The following is a 22,689-nucleotide window of genomic DNA, read 5'->3' as shown; positions in this document are numbered from 1 at the left end:
TATTTCCAGCAAGTTTTATTAGGATATGTTAATTGGTTGGGGTGCTAAATTGATTCCTAGTTTTTTAAGTTTGCGTGATTTTCTTGACTCCTGTTCAAGATAAACGGCTGTAATTTTATGGATTAATTAAGTCAACGTTCTACATATCTTTACTAAGTTTATAAAGACTTGCTATTGGTTTGATGCTAGATCTATTCTTAGATTTCACATTTTTCTTATTAGCTTTCTGCTTCAAAAGACCACTATACATTTTTAAAAGGTTTTGTGATTTATTTTATTTAAGTTCTTTTATGACATACTCTATAGTTTATTTTATCCATATATCTAACCATAATTTTTTAGATTCCCTACTTATGGATGTTTGCATCCTTGTTGTTTAATATAACTGCGAATTTTTAAACTCCCTGATATAAATGATTGTTAAAATCCGTTAGGTTAAAAATGAAAAACTCACTGTATTTACAATTTGTTTTAAAATTCACTTTAATATGAAAGATTTTCAATCAAAGATACTAAAGAATCAAACAAAGATGCTAATGTTCTTGTAATGAAGCTTTCTATAAAAACTAGTGGACATGCCCATAGCATCTAGTGGCTCTGTATTTCAAGGAAAAGAGCTCAATTACAGACAAAAAGCATGAAACCATTACTATAATTTAGTTTTGAAAGAAAACCGTCTAGATTACCATCCCAGAACCGATGTGAAGCTTTTCCTCTACTCTCCTACTGTATGAATGAAGTGAACAATAAACAAGTTCTATGTTAGCAACCTATATTGACAACAAATTTTCCCCTGTCATAATATCCACGTATATTCTTCATGCGTTATCCTTAAATCATCTATATAAGGAAAGTTAATGTTTACATACCTAAATTTTAGACTTTATTGTACAAATGCTATGCTTATAACATTACACCCTATCATCCAAGGAAAAATTACTTTAAAAAGTGAATGAGACAATCCTATTATATCCAGTAATAATTTTTTGCAGCTTTAAATTTAGTTCTTAATTCTAGAGCTTCATTTAGGTTTAGGCATGGCTGTAAGCTGTTCAACTTTTATTTCAAAGACTGTATGGTGTAAAAGTATTTTTCTGATCCTCTTTATCCTTCCCAATACTGAGAACCTAGATGCTAGGGGATCAACCGCTAGTTAAATCATTAAAAAATATTTTTTTAAATAATGCGGTTAAATGAATATAATGTCATATATGACTTTTGGTAACAATGTGTCAGATATGGTGATTGCCCCAACTCTGACTCTATGTCATTAAATGCCATATCTGACTTTTGTTAACAATGTGTCAATTATGGTAATTGCCCCAACTCTGACTATATGTCACTAAAAGTCATATATGACATTTGGAAACAATGTGTCAGATTATATAATTTCCTCAACTCTGACTCTATGTTACTAAATATCATATATGACTTTTGGTGATATTGTGTCAGATTAGGTAATTTTCTCAACTCTGACTCTATGTCACTAAATGTCATATCTGACTTTTAGCAACAATGTGTCAGATTAGGTAATTTTCTCAAATCTGACTCTATTTCACTAAATGTCATATATGACTTTTGGCAATAATGTGTCAGATTAGGTAATTTACCTAACTCTGACTCTATGTCACTAAATGTCATATATGACTTTTAGTAACATTGTGTCAGATTAGGTAATTTCCTCAACTCTGACTCTATGTCACTAAATGTCATATATGACTTTTAGTGATATTGTGTCAGATTAGGTAATTTCCCCAACTCTGACTCTATGTCACTAAATGTCATATATGACTTTTAGTGATATTGTGTCAGATTAGGTAATTTTCTCAACTCTGACTCTATTTCACTAAATGTCATATATGACATTTGGCAATAATGTGTCAGATTAGGTAATTTCCCCAACTCTGACTCTATGTCACTAAATGTCAAATATGACTTTTAGTGATATTGTGTCAGATTAGGTAATTTCCCCAACTCTGACTCTATGTCACTAAATGTCATATATGACTTTTAGTGATATTGTGTCAGATTAGGTAATTTTCTCAACTCTGACTCTATGTCACTAAATGTCATATATGACTTTTAGTAAAATTGTGTCAGATTAGGTAATTTCCCTAACTCTGACTCTATGCCACTAAATGTCATATATGACTTTTAGTGATATTGTGTCAGATTAGGTAATTTCCCCAACTCTGACTCTATGTCACTAAATGTCATATATGACTTTTAGTGATATTGTGTCAGATTAGGTAATTTTCCCAACTCTGACTCTATTTCACTAAATGTCATATATGACTTTTGGCAATAATGTGTCAGATTAGGTAATTTCCCCAACTCTGACTCTATGTCACTAAATGTCATATATGACTTTAAGTAACATTGTGTCAGATTAGGTAATTTCCCCAACTCTGACTCTATGTCACTAAATGTGATATATGACTTTTAGTGATATTGTGTCAGATTAGGTAATTTTCTCAACTCTGACTCTATTTCACTAAATGTCATATATGACATTTGGCAATAATGTGTCAGATTAGGTAATTTCCCCAACTCTGACTCTATGTCACTAAATGTCAAATATGACTTTTAGTGATATTGTGTCAGATTAGGTAATTTCCCCAACTCTGACTCTATGTCACTAAATGTCATATATGACTTTTAGTGATATTGTGTCAGATTAGGTAATTTTCTCAACTCTGATTCTATGTCACTAAATGTCATTTATGACTTTTAGTAAAATTGTGTCAGATTAGGTAATTTCCCCAACTCTGACTCTATGCCACTAAATGTCATATATGACTTTTAGTGATATTGTGTCAGATTAGGTAATTTCCCCAACTCTGACTCTATGTCACTAAATGTCATATATGACTTTTAGTGATATTGTGTCAGATTAGGTAATTTTCCCAACTCTGACTCTATGTCACTAAATGTCATATATGACTTTTAGTGATATTGTGTCAGATTAGGTAATTTTCTCAACTCTGACTCTATTTCACTAAATGTCATATATGACTTTTGGCAATAATGTGTCAGATTAGGTAATTTCCCCAACTCTGACTCTATGTCACTAAATGTCATATATGACTTTTAGTGATATTGTGTCAGATTAGGTAATTTTCCCAACTCTGACTCTATGTCACTAAATGTCATATATGACTTTTGGCAATAATGTGTCAGATTAGGTAATTTCCCCAACTCTGACTCTATGTCACTAAATGTCATATATGACTTTTAGTGATATTGTGTCAGATTAGGTAATTTTCTCAACTCTGACTCTATTTCACTAAATGTCATATATGACTTTTGGCAATAATGTGTCAGATTAGGTAATTTCCTCAACTCTGACTCTATGTCACTAAATGTCATATATGACTTTTAGTAACATTGTGTCAGATTAGGTAATTTCCCCAACTCTGACTCTATGTCACTAAATGTCATATATGACTTTTAGTGATATTGTGTCAGATTAGGTAATTTCCCCAACTCTGACTCTATGTCACTAAATGTCATATATGACTTTTAGTGATATTGTGTCAGATTAGGTAATTTTCTCAACTCTGACTCTATTTCACTAAATGTCATATATGACTTTTGGCAATAATGTGTCAGATTAGGTAATTTCCCCAACTCTGACTCTATGTCACTAAATGTCATATATGACTTTTGGTGATATTGTGTCAGATTTGTTTGCATTGCCAAAAATGAGAAAATAACCTGACATAATGTCACTAAATTTCAGATTGAAATCTGAACTTTGGTCAAATTTTGTCATATCTGAACTTTGGTAACAAAGAGTCATATTGAGACAGATTTAAATCTGAAATCTAGTGACTGTGGATTTCTAATCTGACCGAAAAGGGGTAAAAACTACTAGGGAAAACAAAAGTTTGACTGTAAATTTTACTTATTACAAATACTTTAAAGCGAGAAAACTGTTCTTGAGCAAAAATGCGAATAGTTAGACATCAAACTAAATACAAAGAGAATTTGGAATGAAAATTAATGATTCCATTATTTTATTAAGACCTTAAAACTGAACTCCTTAGATCTATGTTAGGATCAGCAATTTCTGAGATCTTAAGACAAAAAAATATCATTTAAAATTTACATTTAGGTTTAAATGTAATTCAAAAGTATTGTATTTTATGCAAGCAATCGTTTCCCCCCTAAATACTGTTTTTTTAGAAAACGAAAACTAATAATTGGTTTATAGCAAAAATACTTTTAACACATGAAAACAATTGAAAAACGTGCTACATCTCTAATTTAAAAAAATAGTTTAAAAAAAATAAAAAAGTAAATTATCCTGATATCTTATAAATTAGACAATGGTCGATCCTCCAATTAAGATAAACCAAATTAGCCCTTATCAGTTTAGATAATTAGGTCTCAATAAAAATTTGAAAAATAAATCCTAAAAGCTGAACAATTTTAGAGACTTGGGAGAATATTGTATATTCCAATTTACCCTCCCTCTCCGTATTTCTTTTCTGGTGACGCTGGGGGATTAAACTAATAGACTCACCTCACATCTTCAGAAGTTTTGTTTTTTAAGGCCACATTGTAGGGTACCTGAAAAAAAGATACAATTTTTGAGAAGTTTTGGGGATAGGACAGTGCATGATGAATTATTGAATTTATAGATTAAAGTGAAACACCTGCCATGCTCAGGCTAGGAATAGGTAAAAAATATTTAAAGAAAGAGGGTCTGATTTGCCTATCCTATGTATATAACTAGGCGAGACCTACACTTGCGGTGACTAACTCTGCGAGGCTACGCAGTAACCAATTTAACCAAAATGAATAGAGAAACAAACAAACAAATGCCTCCACTTATTTCCTTTTTTAAAATAAGGGTTTCTAAACCCAACAAGGTGCTTTGGGGGAAAACGTCAAAAAACATCCCTTAGCTGAATATTTGGATGTTGCACCAGATTTTCGCCTACTCTAATAAAAGGGTTATTTCAGCTGGCTGATGTAAACAAACCCACATCCACCCTTTGTACCCCATCCTCTTCCCTTCGATCTATTGGATTAACGTACTGACCAATAAAATGATGAAGCCTACCATGATAGCAGTGTAGAAGGTAAGAAAGAGGATGATCCAGTCCCACGAGGCCTTGAAGGCGCAGTAGTGCAGAAGGATGTGGGGCGGGGTGCTGGGAGCCTCCTGGCGGTACTGCGGCAGGATGTCTGGGCCCAGGCTCATCAACTAAACATACAGACTAACGTTGAACGAAATTCCTATGGTAACACGAATAAAAATATACATAAAAGCAAAGCTCAACTAATCAGAGTTAGGACAACCATACTTTAACAATATATTGACAGTTGAAGCCCTGATAATGATTAATTATTCGAATTAAATTTGGAAACTTTAAAATTTGTTTATGGAACTGCTTCGAAAATGTCATTGTGCTAATTGTCCAAAAAAAACTCAAAAAAACGACACAAAATGTAAAATAACTTAGATGCTCTTTATATTGCCTAAAAAAATGAAGTCATAAATTCAAATGAGCAATTATAGGCCGTTTCACAGTGTAAGTTACCAAAGACAGGCAAGTATACATTTTAATTGACCAATAGTAGGCCAATAAGACGTTATTTTTATAGGCACTTTAAAAAGCATGAATAACTTCGCTTGGAAAAATGTTTTATTTCTCACTTTAAATCTAATGAATTGTGGTAATTCAAAAGCCAGCTATATTTTTTAAAACCTATCAATTTGTTTTTCATAGTTCTAGCTAAAAAGATTTAGTTAGAAAAAATTTAATTTTTATTAGTTTATCTAAATATCTAACTCTATTAAACATTTATGAAATAGGTCAAAGATATTTAATACATACTGTTTAATTTTATCTGAGTAACAAATACATCAAAAAATGAAAATTCATTAATTATCTTTGATAAAAATAACATTAACGACACAACAAATAAATCACTTAACACAAAACTATGGCATATGGGGCCCTTCAACCAAAAGAAACTTTGAAACATAGGCGTCCAAGGGGGGGGGGGGTAATGGGGCGATTACCCCCCCCAAAACCGAATTACCCCCCCCTTAAAAAAATTTTACCCCCCCCCCAAAAAAAAAGCTTGGACGCACCTGCTTTGAAATGCATCTTTTTAAAAATTCAAATTTTTTATCATTCATATTCCTTTAAATCTAAGAGCTATGATAAAAACTAAATATATGACAAAACTATAACTTCTATTTAGAGTGCTCAAATTCTTTTTCTAAACATCTTTAGCAAATATGAGACCAAGAAACAAATTGTACTTAATTACATAACTAGATTTTTTCCAGATTTTTCTATAATTCGGTTTTTTTTTTATCATAATATACTCTTAAAGTATACTAGCACAGTTTTTTGTGTTACGATAAGAAAAAATAAAAGATAAGTCTTCAAATTTTTGGCAATTGTTTTTTTGTAATTCTATTGTTTTTTTTCATAATTGAATCTTAAAGCATAATTGTAATTTTTTTGTAAGGATAAGAAATAACAAATAGAATCAATGGAATAAAATCCTTTAAATTGAAAGCATTTTTTGTCAAAATTATTTTGTTCAAAACTTACCAAATGTGAAAATTTGGCTGTATGACCCCACCCACTGCACCCACACACACATACACAACAATGAATAATAGATACATCTTGTTTTACAACATAAGAAAGAGAGATAGAGAGAGAGAGAGATGGATGGAAGAGAGATAGAAAAGATAAGTTTCCATTACAATAATTACACAAACAATATATTTCCATTATATGCACTTAACATGACCCAACTTTAGATACACAATTTACTGGTACCATAATATCATCTGTATAATGCTAAATATTAGGATGAGGTCACAACTTTTAAAAAACAGTTATTATTATCTTAGGAAATTTTGAAAAAATTATATTAACTTTTAATGAATATATTTTAAAAGCCTAAGTCTTGGATTAAACCAGATTTGACAGTAGCTTATTATTTGAAATAATAAATAAATATTGTTTTTAAAAAGTACTAACATATTCTAAGAAGAATTAAGATTTAATACTAAAAAACTATAAGTATTTTTTGCTACAACCTCTTTGTTAGGTTATTAAAAGTTTTGAAATTAAACTTTATTTAAAAAAGCCTTTTCCTTTCAGAGAAAATTAAAAAAGTCTTCAATAAAGAGACATATTTTTTTCTACAACCTTTGTCTGAAGGTTCAATCCATTTATGTAAGGTTTATTCCAGTTTCCAGGCCAAGGCAATCCTCTTCTCTTCTCAGGTACCTAGCAATCAGCAGAAGGTTTTCCTACTTTTTTTAACATCTTGAATATGACAGGGCATGGGCCTGGAATTGAACCTTCTAATCTACTTTAAAGGACAAAAAATACATTTAACATACAATTTTGGGTCTAATAATCATCTAATTATCTAAAAATTCCATGCCCATGCTCTAATCATTATTTCAAAATGTTAATAAAAAATAAAATAAAATAAGTATTTAGTTAATTTTTGATAAAGCACTATTTCTTTTTTAAAATTTTTTTTTCTATTCTGAGATATGAGGTACCTAATCAATAAATTTTATTTCCATCATTTTTACTGAAAATATTCTATAAATTAAAAATTCATTTTGTTAAAATATTGATGATTTTATATATAATTGTTTGTAGATTACTTCTTTAGTATATTGGACTTTTATTCAAAAGAAAATCAAATCAAGCTTAGTAAATTAGAGTAAATTTTGTCAAAAATTGTTAATTTTCATGTTTTTTTTTGTCAAAATTGCATTTTAACAAAAACTTTTTTTTAAAATTCAAATTATATTTGTATTGCAAGGTTGCAATGTGAAAAATCATTTTGCATGATTAGCTGTTACCACAGAGTAATATATCTCCTATTTTCCCCAGGGTAAATGCACAATGACAGCAGAGGAGGGAAAACCTGGGGTTAATGGATAGATCAAATGAAGGACCAAAGAACAAATTTCATGCAAATAATATAAAAGACCTTTATTGTTGCAAATTAAATCAGTTCAAATTAATGTTTTAACAATCTTTCTTTTTATTTTAAACTTAAAAACTAAAAAAAGATTGATTTAATTTAAGCAATTTCAAATTGGGTTACTATTAAATTACAGTATTGTAGGTTATTTGGTAATATCATATTATATATGATGTTATTGTTTAATGGTCCTTATACTGATCCTATTTATTAAAGTTACAATTTGTCTATGATCTATCTTCTAGGATCTTGTAGATGGTTTAACTGATTTTCCAAAATTTTTCAGGTAAGTTTTGTAAGTGTATGTAGCTAATTGATATGGTTTACATGATATCCTCAACCCCTCTCAAAGAGCATACTTCATTGTGTCTTATTTATATTTTGCATTACACCACAACTATGAAATTGCTAATTTTATTGATCCATTATCTCTGAAGGGAATATTTCATTTTTTTAAAAATATGCACACAATTAGGTTAATAGACTGAAGTTGTATATTCTTCACTCCAAAAATTAAAATATCTACAAAGTAAACAGCTAGAGTAATTGGGTTAAATTTATAAAATAACTTATTTGTGTAATTATAAGCTGAAAAAATTTGAGGTAGGATTCTTTCCACTTCCTCCCCTCATTTTCTTAATTACCTCTTAGTTTGTATAAAACAGATTTCAAATATTGTGTATTAAGGAAAAACATTTTTATTCAAATTATATTACAAGCCAAAAATTATTTTCCATTCCTAAAGACTCCTAAATATTTAAAATAAATGTATTGTAGGAATTTGTGTTTGGCAAATATCTAAATTTGCTTGGATATTTATTAAGATGTGTCTGTAGATATATAAAGAGGAAAACTCCATAGAAAAATAACATAGAATTTCTAAAGGTTCTACTTTGTTGACTGACTATCTGATATGCCATAGCAAATAGGACATGCACTGCACACACAACAAATGAAGTGTTAAAGATTAGAATCAGTATGCAGATAAAACGATAACAGATAACTTCAATCAAAATATACCATTTTATAAAGACCACTAGTGGCTACGCCCCTAGCATACAGGGACTCTGTAATCAAATAATCATATAGGTGCTAGAAAAATAGCTTAAAATAATCTACCCCTCCCCCGCTCACTTTTAATTTCAGTTTTTAAAGGAAAAGTTTAAACTAATTTCTAAGGGGTTCATTTTCTAAGAGCCTCCCACAAAATAGTCCCAGGACCTACATGTACAAAATAAATACAGACAGACATATGTCCTGTTACTAGAAAGTTGTGACTATTTTGTGTGACAAAAACTTGTTTAGATGGCAGAAAAAAGGTACTCCATTAATTCATTAAACCAACCTAAACAAGAACTGAATTACACAACAGGAAGCTTTTAATATTACCTATAAATGATGTCATACTCTCCTACCATTAGTAATTTAGTTTGTGTATTGAGCTATCATTGGTCATTTGTGTTGTTTTTACAGCTTCACAAAACATTCCAAGTTTTACAGCCTTTTTTTCAAAAACACATAGTAAGTATTTCACATACATTCCTAGTAATGATCACTATCAATTCTTCTGCTGGATGACAAATTTAACATTTCCTTGCTGTCACAGTTAGAATGAAAAATTATAACTCAAAGATTTTTTTATAGTTAAAGAGGAAGGTTTTTATAATTTTTTTTGCATGCAATAATAAAGTATAAATACCCCTGTATAAAATAAGATTTTTTATTTGTCTGTAAGATGTATACTTACTTAAAACAAGTAACCTCTCCATATAATTTTCACATGTTTAGGAATATAGGTCAAACCTCCCCTATCTTTTTAAATTAAAATTTTTTTAAATAAAGTTAAGTTAAATGGAAGTGATGCTAAAAGAAAAAAATATTATTTAAAAAACTGATGGTCTATAGTCTTACTGAAAAGAACAATAATCCACTCTTGTCAATATGTTCTTACAAATATATTTCTTCTCAATCTATAGATAGATAATATACAGTTTGGAGCAAGAAACAAAGTCTTTCTATATGAAATTTAAATAAAAATTAAAGAATTAACCAAGAATTAAGATAACAATAAATAATTTGATCATGTTGTCAAAGGGATAGTCTTTTATTCATTGTAATAAAGATTTTAATATTAAGACAAGGTCGTGAATATATTTCTTTCTCAACAATTATTTTAATAATATAGAGTGACATATAATGTTTTTTTGAGGAAAAAGGTCTTATAAGAAAATTATTCTTTTTGAAAATTAGATGCATTTTATTTAAAAACATACTTTTTCCTCTCAATGATTCTGTAAAATAATTTTTGAAATAGCTTAAATTTTAAACAATTTCCTTTAGAACTTCCCAAAGAATATCTTATAAAGATGTTTTATTGTATTTTAGTAACTAGTATCTCAAGCACAGACCCATATTAATTATTATTAATGCAAACTTTATTAATGTTATACAATAATGACTAAAAACTTATCTAAATTTACAAGTCTATAATACAAAATACAGTTCTATGAACTATACATTTTTTTAAGCTAGTTAATATTTTAATTATTAAATTAATTGCACAGAACGAACACTAGGCTTTTTTCAATGATAAAAGAAAACCATTCTAAATTTAATTATTAATTTCCTTTTACTTGACTTGAAATTTAAAAAGTCTTTCTATCATAAAAATTTTCGTGGCGACGCTTCTTAAAGGGGTGTTTAGTCGTATTTTCACAGTAGCTTTTCCCCGCAGGAGGCTCTAACCCTGCGGGGCCAATTGCCTAACCCTGCGGGACAATTACCTAACCTTATCTAAAATAACCTATGAAAATTAATGTAAAAATACGGCCAAACGCCCCTCAAGATGCGTTGACACGAAAGGGACTATACCCAAATTTACTTTAGAAAACAATGTATTTAACAATTTTCCTTCTATATAGAATTTCCGAAGTCATAATTTTAAATGTTACTCCAATGCACAAAATGTTTTGAGATTTGTTGATTCCTTTTTTTTAAACCAGAAGCTTTTTATTGTGAGGCTACTTCTAACTTTTTATATGTATATGAACATCAGTGTGCAACATCTAACCTTTACAGAAAATATCATATTTGTTCTATATACATTGTTAATGAGACTTTACAGAGAAGTATTTTAATAAATCAAATTGTAAAACAATTTAGATAAAGATTTATGAACCTAATAAGTACTTTTCTCATTAATTAATTGATTTTATCCTGGTATATGAAATAAAATTTCATAAGCTGTCCTTAAATCTTTATCTAAACTGTTTTACCATTTATATCTTAAAATACTTAACCATTCTTTTATTTAATATACATTTAGTTTTACATTTATCTTGAGAGTGGGGACAATGAAATATAATTAAATCTTTCCCACAAAACTTCATAACAGTAATTTTGTCTTTGTATTCTTGAAAATCCCCAATGATTGAGGAGAAAATTGTTTTTATGATAATTGTTGGGGAAAAATTAATTCATTGACCATTTTCCTATCCCAATATTTTATACCTACATTTATCTAAAGATTTATATGTTTATTTATTATTTATTTTTTTTCTCTAATACATTTACAGCTAAGCCCTGGTTCTAAATTTGTTGGATTACCTCAGAGAAAGGGATATTACTCATCAAGAAAAATTATTTTGCCTCCAACTTTTCCAATTTATTAACTATACACATGTTATTCGTTGGCTTAAATCATTTGATAAATCTTGATTGATTGGTTTAAACTATTCGTGTTCAAACTATTAACCAAATATTTTATTCTACAAAAGGGGTATTTAATTGAGGGTGTATGTATAACAATTTAAAGCTCATTGGCTTATCCTTTCAGATAAATTATATAGAGAATAGTGACAACCAAGCCCAGGTTATGAAGAAGGTGGGATATTGATAATAAAAAATAGAAATACTGGAAAATTTGGAGGCAAAACAGTTTTTCTTCTTTGTGCAACCCCAGTCTCTGGTTTGATTACCTTTTTGTGAACAAACGGACTACCGTCTTTTATGTCTTTGGGTACCTCCTATAAACAGGTTTATTTTACACTCCAAAAAAATATTAAAATTGGGTGAATGCACATCCAATATAACTGTTAATAAATACGGTTTTATATCCTACCAAGAACGATAATAATAATACACGCAATTGCTTTGACCGACACGTGACAATGAGTGATGAAGTTTGGAGCGTCAAATTAAAACAGGCAATAAAGAATAAAATAAGAAAGTATTAAAATATGGAACTTTTAAACTTGTAAGATATATAGAAAAGGATTTTTTGAAAAGAGAGAAAGACTGAAAGAGTGAGTGTCTGTGAGAGAGAGAGAGATAGAGAGAGAGAGAGAGAGAGAGGAAGAGAGAGAAATATATATATATAGAGAGATAGCCAAAGAATAAAAACAGTAATTTTCAATATAGAAAAAGTCAAACAAAATGAAAGAGAGACAGACAAAAAGTAATTGTTAGATATTCAGAAAAAAGCAGATTAACAATATCTTATACCTTCTATTCGATATATACTGTTTGAGATCCTCAAACAAAAAAATAAAGATGTTGTTTTTATTATGAAGATAAAAAAAACAATAAATATTGTTTAAAAAGAAGTAAATATATGCATATTGTATCCTCGTGTATAACAAAGAGGAAGGCTTTATCCATTTTTAGCGAATCTAATTAAAAAAGTCTACATCGGCAAAGAGTTATAGGGTTATGTTTTAATGGCATATGCAATGAATTTCCGACATCTACCTTTAAAACCAGTAAAGAAATTAACATTTTAAATCCCAACAAACGCGTAAAGGAGAAACAGACAGAAAATGTATGTTATAAAGTAGATATTCATTGGTCAAGAGAATCTCCTGAGCTGAATCTTTAAATCATTTTGGTGGTGCGCCAAATCGGGGTGCGCCGAATTTCAGCCAATCGTAATATATATCATTATATAAATCATATCATGATATGCTGCGCTGTGATTAGCTGAAATTCAGCGCACCCCGATTTGGCGCACCACCAAAATGATTTAAAGATTCAGCTCTGATGTCAGACTTCTATCTTGTAATGTCAATGGAGAAAATAACAGACGGACAGACAAAGTAATGTAAGAAGCAGCTTCGCTACTAAAAAAAAACAATAAGGAATAGTAAACAAAACAATGTAAGTAGAAAATAAACAAAATATTTTTAGTTGTTGTTATTTTCTGCTTTGTACCAATTGTTTGGCTAATATTCCATAAAAAATATTTATTTTTTTTCACCAAAACATTGAATCAAACTTTAAATAGAACATTATTAAAAAAGTGAAAACAGTTTTTGATACTTTATATGAAACAATGTGTACTTAATAAATGCAACAATTCCATGCATTATAATCTGTCATGGAAAAAGTTAGCATACATTGTAACTAAATTTAAAAAGTATTAATGATTTAGTTTTACCTTACCGGCACCTATCTCTAACCCTTTCCAAGAATTTTATGAATTTTCTTTGTTCAGTTTTTTAATGCTACAGATTATATGAACACTTTTTTAAAAGGATTTACCCCAATCTTGAGCTAAAACCTTTTACAAATATTTTAAAATATCCTCTCAGTTTGAAAATAAAGAAACTGTCAAGTCATCTCTGTCTTTAAATATTCAACCCTTTTATTCATGTAAATTTATCACAAAGTTTTTTATAGTTCCTATAAAAAATGACCCGTTGGTCAATTAAAATGTATACTGGCTTGCTATTGGTAATTTAGTCTGTGTATTGGCCTTTCATTGGTCATTTGTATCGTATCTCGTCATTTTAATAGGGACTATAAACAGCTTCAATTGTCACTAGTAACTTTTTGCCGCCAACTTATCCTCCAGTCAAAAAATTTTAAACTTGAAAAATACATTTGAAAAGAGGAGTGCGCCCATGTGTGTATACAGTTGTATGTTCTGTTTAAGGGTTTTATTTAAAGCTGCTTATAGTGCCTAATAAAAATGGCGTCTTGCAATACAAATAACCAATGATAGGCAGGTATAATTTGACCATTGGTCAATAACAATGTTTACTGGCTTATCATTGGTCACTTGCATTGTGTGACGTCAGTTTTTAGTAGGCACTATAAGCTGCTTTGTTTTATTAATCTTATTTTGAAAAAAAAGTAGGTTTTAAAGAGTGCTTAAACATTGAATTAATTTAATTAAAATAGAATGATTTATACATAAAAATGTGAAATTTGTTTTGGAGTGCCCACAAAAATTTATAATTTAAATTGAATTCAATAATATGTAAGGCGAGTTTTAGAAATATATAATATTTTACATCTCTTTGGTTATGTTAGTTTTATGTAGAGCTGCAAAGTGTTATGTGTGACGTCATAAAAACACGTTTAAAATCCATTTCTTTTTTAGTGGTTTCCTTTCCCCCGTCTCCTTTCATCCCTTCTTTTTAGACGTATTTTAATGACGTCACACACGACACTTTTTAGCGCTTCGTTTTAATTAAATTAATAAAACTCATCAGCATAAAACTTAAAAATTAAATTTTAGTAAATTTATATGCATTGTATAATAAGGTATCCTTAAATACAAAAACACACAAAATTATGGTAAAAAAATGACTAAATACTGACAGTGATTTCAGGGATGATTAGGACAATGGCGGTTTAATTAATTTACATCACTTCCCTCCCCCAAAATCATTTATGAAAAGACAGAATTTTACAATTTTTTTTTTTTTTTTTGGGGGGGGGGGTGAGTAAGTTTTAATTATCACCCATTGTTCCAACCCTGAAACCCTGTATATTTGTGAACCAACCTCTGTAACATTGAGACTTGTCTTTACGGGAAGCGTAGTGGTTGTCAGAGAGGAGGAGATGTGGTGTCGGGTTCGAGTCACGGACCTCGCCAACTTTGCAAACTTGCTGAACCCTAAAATATAAGCTCTTAATATATAGTGCCTATAAAAAAGGGGTTAAAATAGTTACTTTTTAGTAACGAACATACCATAGTTTTGTAATATCAACACTGTCAACAAGTTTAAACATAATAAATTCAGAAAGAAAATATTTGTCTAGCATCAAACGCTTTGCTACAGTTAAGCTTACATTAAATATTAATAACATTTAATTGTTCGGATCATGAAAATAAAACCTAAGTTTCTCGTATTTTCACGGAAGCTTTTTATAGGTCATTTTAGGTAAGGTAATTGTTAATGATTGACCCGCAGTGTTAGAAAATTTGCCACACAGAGGGTAGAAATAGGAGAAAAACTACCTTGAAAATACGATACAACGTGCTACTTCGTTTTTTTTCCCATGATCCAATTGTTCTATGTTATGTCATAAGGTGTACTATAATAAATAATGATCTTGTACAAATTAAGCAAAGTAGGAATATGTAATTGTACAGCTGGTATAAGTCTTAATATTATAATCTATTTAGACAAATCAAATATAGAATCATTACAAAAACCTCTTTGTTTGCACGGCCCTTTCCTATATGCTGTATCTCTTTTAGATGAATTAGAAGTTTGAAAATCCACAAATAAACAGGGATGTTCTGATTTTTGGTGATGTATAGTAGTCCAATAAAACTTATTAAAATTTACAATATTAAAAATTTTTCCCTTGCTAAATATATTTTTTTGTATTATATTTCCATATCATTGCAGGGATTTAAAGGGATAAGGCAATGACAGATGATAAAATGATGTACTACCCCAATGATGATACACAATTATCCCTTCTGTAGATAAAAATTAGTGGTTGAAACGTTCGATTACTCAACTTAATTAACGAATCAATTAAAATTTACTAAAGTTATTAAGACAAGAAGAAAACCTTATTATAAAACTTTTGGGACTAGTGCATTAAACAGCCATTGTCACTTCTCTCTCTCTGATATAATTGTCTATGTCCCTGTTGAAACGCATGTGTATGTTATTAGCATAATCTAATTGTCCACCTCGTCAAGGTTGTTCAGAAGACATAGACAACGATTTTCAAAATAGGACAAAGAGCAAAGATAAAAAACATTTCATTTATTGACAGTCCTTAAACAGTACTTTTGTACATTCAAATTCTGTTTATTAAGTTCTGACACTCTACAAGTGTTCGTTTATCCTACCGTTTCAGTGGTTAGCTTTAATGGATGTTGTAATCCTTTTTTACTAAACTTAAAGCATTTTCCTCATTTTGGTTTTAATCTGTTTTTTTTAGTAGGAAAGCTAGTATTTAATTCACTTTCTCTGTCCATCTGTAACGCTATGGCGGAAATATTATTTTGCCTCTATTCCCTTTACCAATAAGTATCAAATATATATTTCACTTGGTCCATCGGTCATATTTTAAAAGAAATAAACAATTTAGGTTTCGTGTTTTCAGTGATTTATCGCATAGGTATTATTTTTTATGACAAATAAACAACTGCTCTACAAATAACTTTGTCCATTTTACAATATTTGATTTTTTTGTGCTTAGATACTTATGATGTATGTTGTCATCCTTGTTAATGTATTGAGGCAAATGAAACAAATTTTTAAAAAAGATTAATTGGATATATTTTAATTTGTACAAAATCTAGTTTAAACCGCAATTTAAGCATTTATAATACTAACACATATATAAATAGCGGCTACGCCCCTAGAGACCTCTAGGGGAGTGTAAAATGTTTTCTTTTCATTACTTTGCATTCTAAATCAATTACCTCAGGGATCTAAAGGGATAAGACAATGGCCGCACATAACCCCTTCTGTGGATTAGAATTAGTGGTTGAAACGTTTGAACACTTAATTTGATAAACCAACCAATCAAAATCCGGTAAAAGTCCCCAAAGTTGTTAAGCTAACGAAAAAGAAAAACTTTGGGGACTTGTGTAATAAACAGTCCATTGTTCCCTCTCTCTCTCTGCTAATACTGCTATTGGATAAAAACATTCTTTTTATATTTGATCTTTTAATCTAAAAATATTAAAATTTGTATATAATGATAATTTATAATTTATATGATTATGTTAGGAAAGTAAATTAGAATAACCATAGTTACTAAAACTAATAAAAATCTGGAAAATTCAAGATATACAAATATTATCAAGGATGACATCATTCTAGGCAAGTGAAATTAATAAATATAAAACAATTTGATAAAAAACAAAATTACATATGACCTATGATAGGCCTGTATTTATTGTAATTGACCAATTTTTGAGAATCTACCCTTAATCTGAGTAATTGGTGGACTTACAGAAAAAGTAAGTTTTAGATTAGATGCTTCTTACTCGTTGGTTATTTATTTAACAAGAACTTTATCATCAATATAGCTATCTGACGAACATACAAAGTGAGTCATAGAGCAGCTTCGCTACTAAATATATTTTAATAAATATAATGATGGTTAATCTTAAGTTCTCTGAATAAAAGTATGTTTTTTTTGTTTTTAAATATAAAGATGAATCATTTTACATGTAAATATTGTATTTTTAAACTTTTTAATATAAACATATATATATTTTATTTAAATATATGTATAGTAATAGTTATTTATCGCATCGTAGTATAAACAGCTTTCCGCGGATATAAAAATATAAGATCAAAACCAGTTTTCTAAGCCCCAAGATACCGAACGGCACGGTCTAACAAAACTGGTGTTAATGTGGTTGTTCATTTTTACATTCGTAGAAAACTTGATATTATATATTGATATGATTTTTCAGTATGGCTTTGGTTCTAATCTAGCGGATATTAATCGGTTTCGAAACCATTCTGGAAAAGACTAGAAAGTGTACTTACCTCCAATCTCCTTGTCCGTGTCCTCTATAGGTTGTTTGAGCGCAGTAATATCCCTGGAACAGTCAATACGAAAATAAATTTGCTCAAAATAAATTGCAAAAATTTTAAAACATTTTTTTCCCAAGTAGAATAGTTTTATAATTTTGAATTAATGAAAACAAATTATAAGTATGGTCTTACAAATGATTGACCGCTGATACGTAAATAATAGTTATTCATAGCACGTATTTTAGACAGCCTTCCGCGATTATCAAAAAATTATAAGAGTTAAACCAGTTTTTTAGTCCTAAGGGGCCGAAAGCCATGGCTAACAAATCTGGTATTAATTAAAAGGTTTTTTTAGTTTTAATATTCGTGGAAAATTATCAGCAATACGATACTATGATTTTTCATTCATTGTGGCTCAGAACCAGTTTTAATCCTGGAAAATACAGGAAAATAATTGTTTTGTATTGATTCCTGAAGGTACAGAGAAAGAGAACCACAATGTCCCTCTCGTTCTTGATCGGGTTTATGTGCATCAACAGCCATAGTGGGGTTCCTAAACAGATAGATAGATAGAAAAATAGATAGATAGATAGATAGATAGATAGATAGATAGATAGATAGATAGATAGATAGATAGATAGATAGATAGATAGATAGATAGATAGATAGATAGATAGATAGATAGATAGATAGATAGATAGATAGACAGATAGATAGATAGATAGATAGATAGATAGATAGATAGATAGATAGATAGATAGATAGATAGATAGATAGATAGATAGATAGATAGATAGATAGATAGATAGATAGATAGATAGACAGATAGATAGATAGATAGATAGATAGATAGATAGATAGATAGATAGATAGATAGATAGATAGATAGATAGATAGATAGATAGATAGATAGACAGATAGATAGATAGATAGATAGATAGATAGATAGATAGATATATAGATAGATAGATAGATAGATAGATAGATAGATAGATAGATAGATAGATAGATAGATAGATAGATAGATAGATAGATAGATAGATAGATAGATAGATAGATAGATAGATAGATAGATAGATAGATAGATAGATAGATAGATAGATAGATAGATAGATAGATAGATAGATAGATAGATAGATAGATAGATAGATAGATAGATAGATAGATAGATAGATAGATAGATAGATAGATAGATAGATAGATAGATAGATAGATAGATAGATAGATAGATAGATAGATAGATAGATAGATAGATAGATAGATAGATAGATAGATAGATAGATAGATAGATAGATAGATAGATAGATAGATAGATAGATAGATAGATAGATAGATAGATAGATAGATAGATAGATAGATAGATAGATAGATAGATAGATAGATAGATAGATAGATAGATAGATAGATAGATAGATAGATAGATAGATAGATAGATAGATAGATAGATAGACGAATAAAAGCTAACTATCTCGGACGGACGGACGTACGGACGGACCGACCCTAATTATAGAAAAGCTTCGCTTTTAAAAAACGTAAAATAAGTGACATTTTGTGATGAGAGGGTCTGGTCACGTGTTTATTTATACAAAATTTTAATTAGGTAACTGTTCAAACATTTAAATTTTAACAACATTTTTCCTTTTAAATTTAATAGCTACAAATTTTCTTTAAGTATACACATATAATTGAGTATTATATTGATAACATAATATTGTAAAAGTACTCAAGTTTTAAAGCCAGCAAATAAGAGAATGTGATTATAAATCTTTGAGTACTAGAAAAATTCCGCTACAAAAGTTTTAAAATCATTTAATTTTTATTCTTATACTTTATTTCTTTCGTTATCCATTTCAATGATTTAAAATTTAAAAATGCACGCACATTAAATTTTAATGAAACAGATAGAAGTAAAATAAAATAAGGAAAGATGTATATTTTTTCATGCGTTGTATTTTTTGACAAGGATATATAAAATGTAAAGATAAGATAGGTCCCCCTTTTCTAATGTATATATTATACTAGCCAGAGAAAAAATAGATAGAGTTTTCGGTAGGTATTATTGCTATAAATACATTTTAGAATAATTAGATTTCTGAGCACTTTAACAGTTATAAATCTATCTCAACCATAACATTTATAAATTAGTAACTACTGCTGCTTCATAACGAAATATATTTCAAAGAAAAAAATCTTCATTATCAATCGCATCTGTAATAGAAAACAACAACATAAATAAATGAAAAAAAAAAGCATTAAGAATTATACAAAAATAGTCAAAATGTTAAAATATATCATAAAAAATAAAATTTAAAATTCACAGCTACTGTTTAGATCTTTACTATAACACAACCAAATAACAAATGAAGGAGAAGCGGTCAAACTGGCTGTGTAATAAGAGAGAGAAAGGGAAGGGTATATAGTTTGAAAAAAATATTTTTTTAAAAACAATTGCAACTGCATTTTGAATCAAGTTCTACGATTTAACAATGGTTCAAATTTTCTAATATAAAATTTTTCACGGGCTAATCTTATCCAAGGATTATTACTTTTAAGTTGCTCAAAAGGAACAAATTGTAAATGGCAAGGGTTGTGGCCATTTTGTGAAAAATGTTGTCCTACAGTTTTTACAGAATTTGGTTCAATTGAATTTTTGTGTTCTCTGAATCTATCCACTGCTTTACGTCCTGTTTGTCCAATATATTGTGGATGAGATTTACAAGTTCCATTATCTTTAGTACAAGTTATACAATATATAATATTTTCCGAATTACAAGTCAAATTAGATAAAATGGGAATAGTTTCTTTTGTTACAGAAGATACAATGTTGTTAACAAATTTAGGTGAAAATTTACATAACATACAATCATTACCACAATGTTTAAAACCTATCTTATTTCTGGAAGGTCTTTTAGGAACTAAACTTTTTGGCAACTTTGCTCTTATGAGAAATTCTCTCAAATTTTTTGGTTTTGTCCAGCACACCATCGGTGGATCTGGAAAAATCTTTTTTAATAAAGGATTTTGTGTCATGACCTTCCAGAATTTAAACAAAATATTTGAAATATGTGGCAACCGTGGATCATATTGTAAACTAAGAATTGGGCGGTTTACAATTTTTTTCTCTACTTTTTTCAAAGCAGTTGACCTATCAATTACAGAAACACGTTCAAAAGCTTTTAAAATGTAATTTGGTTTGTATCCACGGGTCAAAAGTAATTCTTTTAAAGTATCTAATTGTTTTACAAAATCTAAATTATCACTGCAAATGCGTTTTAATCTCAAAGCTAATGAATAAGGAATATTTTCAGTTATATGACTAGGGTGACAAGAAGATGTAAGCAAATAAGAACATTTTTTGCCAGGTTTTACAAATAAATCAGTTTTAATATAACCATTTTTATCAATTGATATCACAGTGTCTAAAAATTCTACAGATTTGGTCTCGAAATTGTAAGAAGCTTTAAATTTAAGATAAGGATGAAAATTGTTCAAATGTTCAATAAACTTTAAAAGTTGTTGCTCAGTTCCAGTCCAAAAGAAAAAAATATCATCAATATATCGTTTGTAAAGGTGTGGTTTGATGCCTTTCCATGATGTTAGCATCAAACATTCTATGGCACCCATGAATAAACAGGCAAAAGTGGGTGCAACACGCGTGCCCATGGCTGTCCCAATCCGTTGTAAGTAATACTTATTATTAAAAACAAGAACATTACATGTTAGCACTAGGGTTAAAAGAGTAATTAAGAAAGTGGTTGGGACACTTTTATCACTTCTTGTTTCTAAAAATTTACCAAATATATTGATTCCCTCGTCTAAGGGAATATTCGTGTACAGACTTGACACATCCAAAGTCACAGGAATAGAACCTGGAGGCTGCGGCCCTTTTAGATTCTCCTGCTCAAAGTTCCTTAGCATATCTGGTGTATCCTCCCAATATGATGGCAAGGATTTAACCAGATGGTTAGAATGAACATCCACAAAATGGCTTGCATTCTCGAAAGTAGTACCACTTGCTGACTCTACTGGCCTGAGGGGAGGTACAGTGGTACCTGGCGGCCATTTCTCAGGAGCCACATGATCTTTAATCAAGCCATACAATCTACCTGGCTTTGGCTCCTCTGTTACAAGCCATGAAGCTATATCGTTGTCTATCCAGCCCTCCTTTTTAGCTTTATTTACTTCCGATTTAAGCTTCTCATGGTCATTAAACTGGATTTGATCCGCCTGATATGCATCCAGCTCTTGAAAATACGGGTGCTCTTGACCATCAGCATCTAAGTGTTTAGCCTTAAGTAAAATCTCCATAGAATCAATATAATCCGAAGTGTTAAGAACGGAGCAGCCACCTGTCTTATCGTTCGGTTTAATTGTGATTTGGCGGGATTTTTGAAGTTGAATCAAGTCATTCATAGCACGCCTCTCTGATTCAGGCAAATTTGTATGAATTTTGTTTAAATCCATACCTAGGACGCAAGCCAATGAACCATTTAAAAATGTGTTTAAATCTGCAGAAGGAGCGCTTTTTGGAAAACTAGTCTTAACCTTATGCCAAGGCTTTTTACCTTGTGTAGGTTCTATCAAGGTTTTTTCCATGTCGTCCTCCTTGTGAAGATTTTCACGCCATCTCATAGATCTGCCTAGCTTCTGAAAACCAGCGTGAATATCTGTAGTGTTAACAGATTTCGGTGTCACTGCAAAATTTAGGCCACGGTTTAAAAGGTCAGACATTTCTTTAGTTAATTCTATATCACTGTAATTAGATTTCTGAGATTGAGAAAAAAAGTAACTATCTACCTACATACTAAACTCCAAACAACACCTTATATAGTTAAATATTTTAAATATGTGACCATCCTGGCGGCCACAGGATGCCAACAAACTTTTCTGGATCATATAGGTATAGTAATTTTAGGACTTATTTTTAGGAATTTAGATAAGAATTCTAAGTTGT

The 22,689-nt window shown here is 29.7% G+C and overlaps 1 protein-coding gene across 1 annotated transcript in view; it reads right to left on the bottom strand.

Annotated features, from left to right (window-relative positions):
* The window catches only part of LOC145331190 (uncharacterized), a 152,277-nt gene that overhangs the window by 89,949 nt on the left and 39,639 nt on the right, over positions 1-22,689 (bottom strand). Inside the window, exons 6-10 of the mRNA XM_080175812.1 lie at positions 18,180-18,288; positions 17,748-17,800; positions 14,778-14,890; positions 5,072-5,215; positions 4,529-4,575 (exon numbers count right to left, since the gene is read on the bottom strand). Of these exons, the coding sequence (XP_080031938.1) occupies positions 4,529-4,575; positions 5,072-5,215; positions 14,778-14,890; positions 17,748-17,800; positions 18,180-18,288 (466 nt within the window). The remainder of the gene's footprint in view (positions 1-4,528; positions 4,576-5,071; positions 5,216-14,777; positions 14,891-17,747; positions 17,801-18,179; positions 18,289-22,689) is intronic.

Source organism: Acartia tonsa, chromosome 11, assembly GCF_053477335.1.
Source record: "Acartia tonsa isolate MP-2025a chromosome 11, ASM5347733v1, whole genome shotgun sequence".
NCBI lineage: Eukaryota > Metazoa > Arthropoda > Copepoda > Calanoida > Acartiidae > Acartia > Acartia tonsa.
Note: the sequence above shows the minus strand (reverse complement) of the source record. Positions and strands in the feature narration are given on the sequence as shown.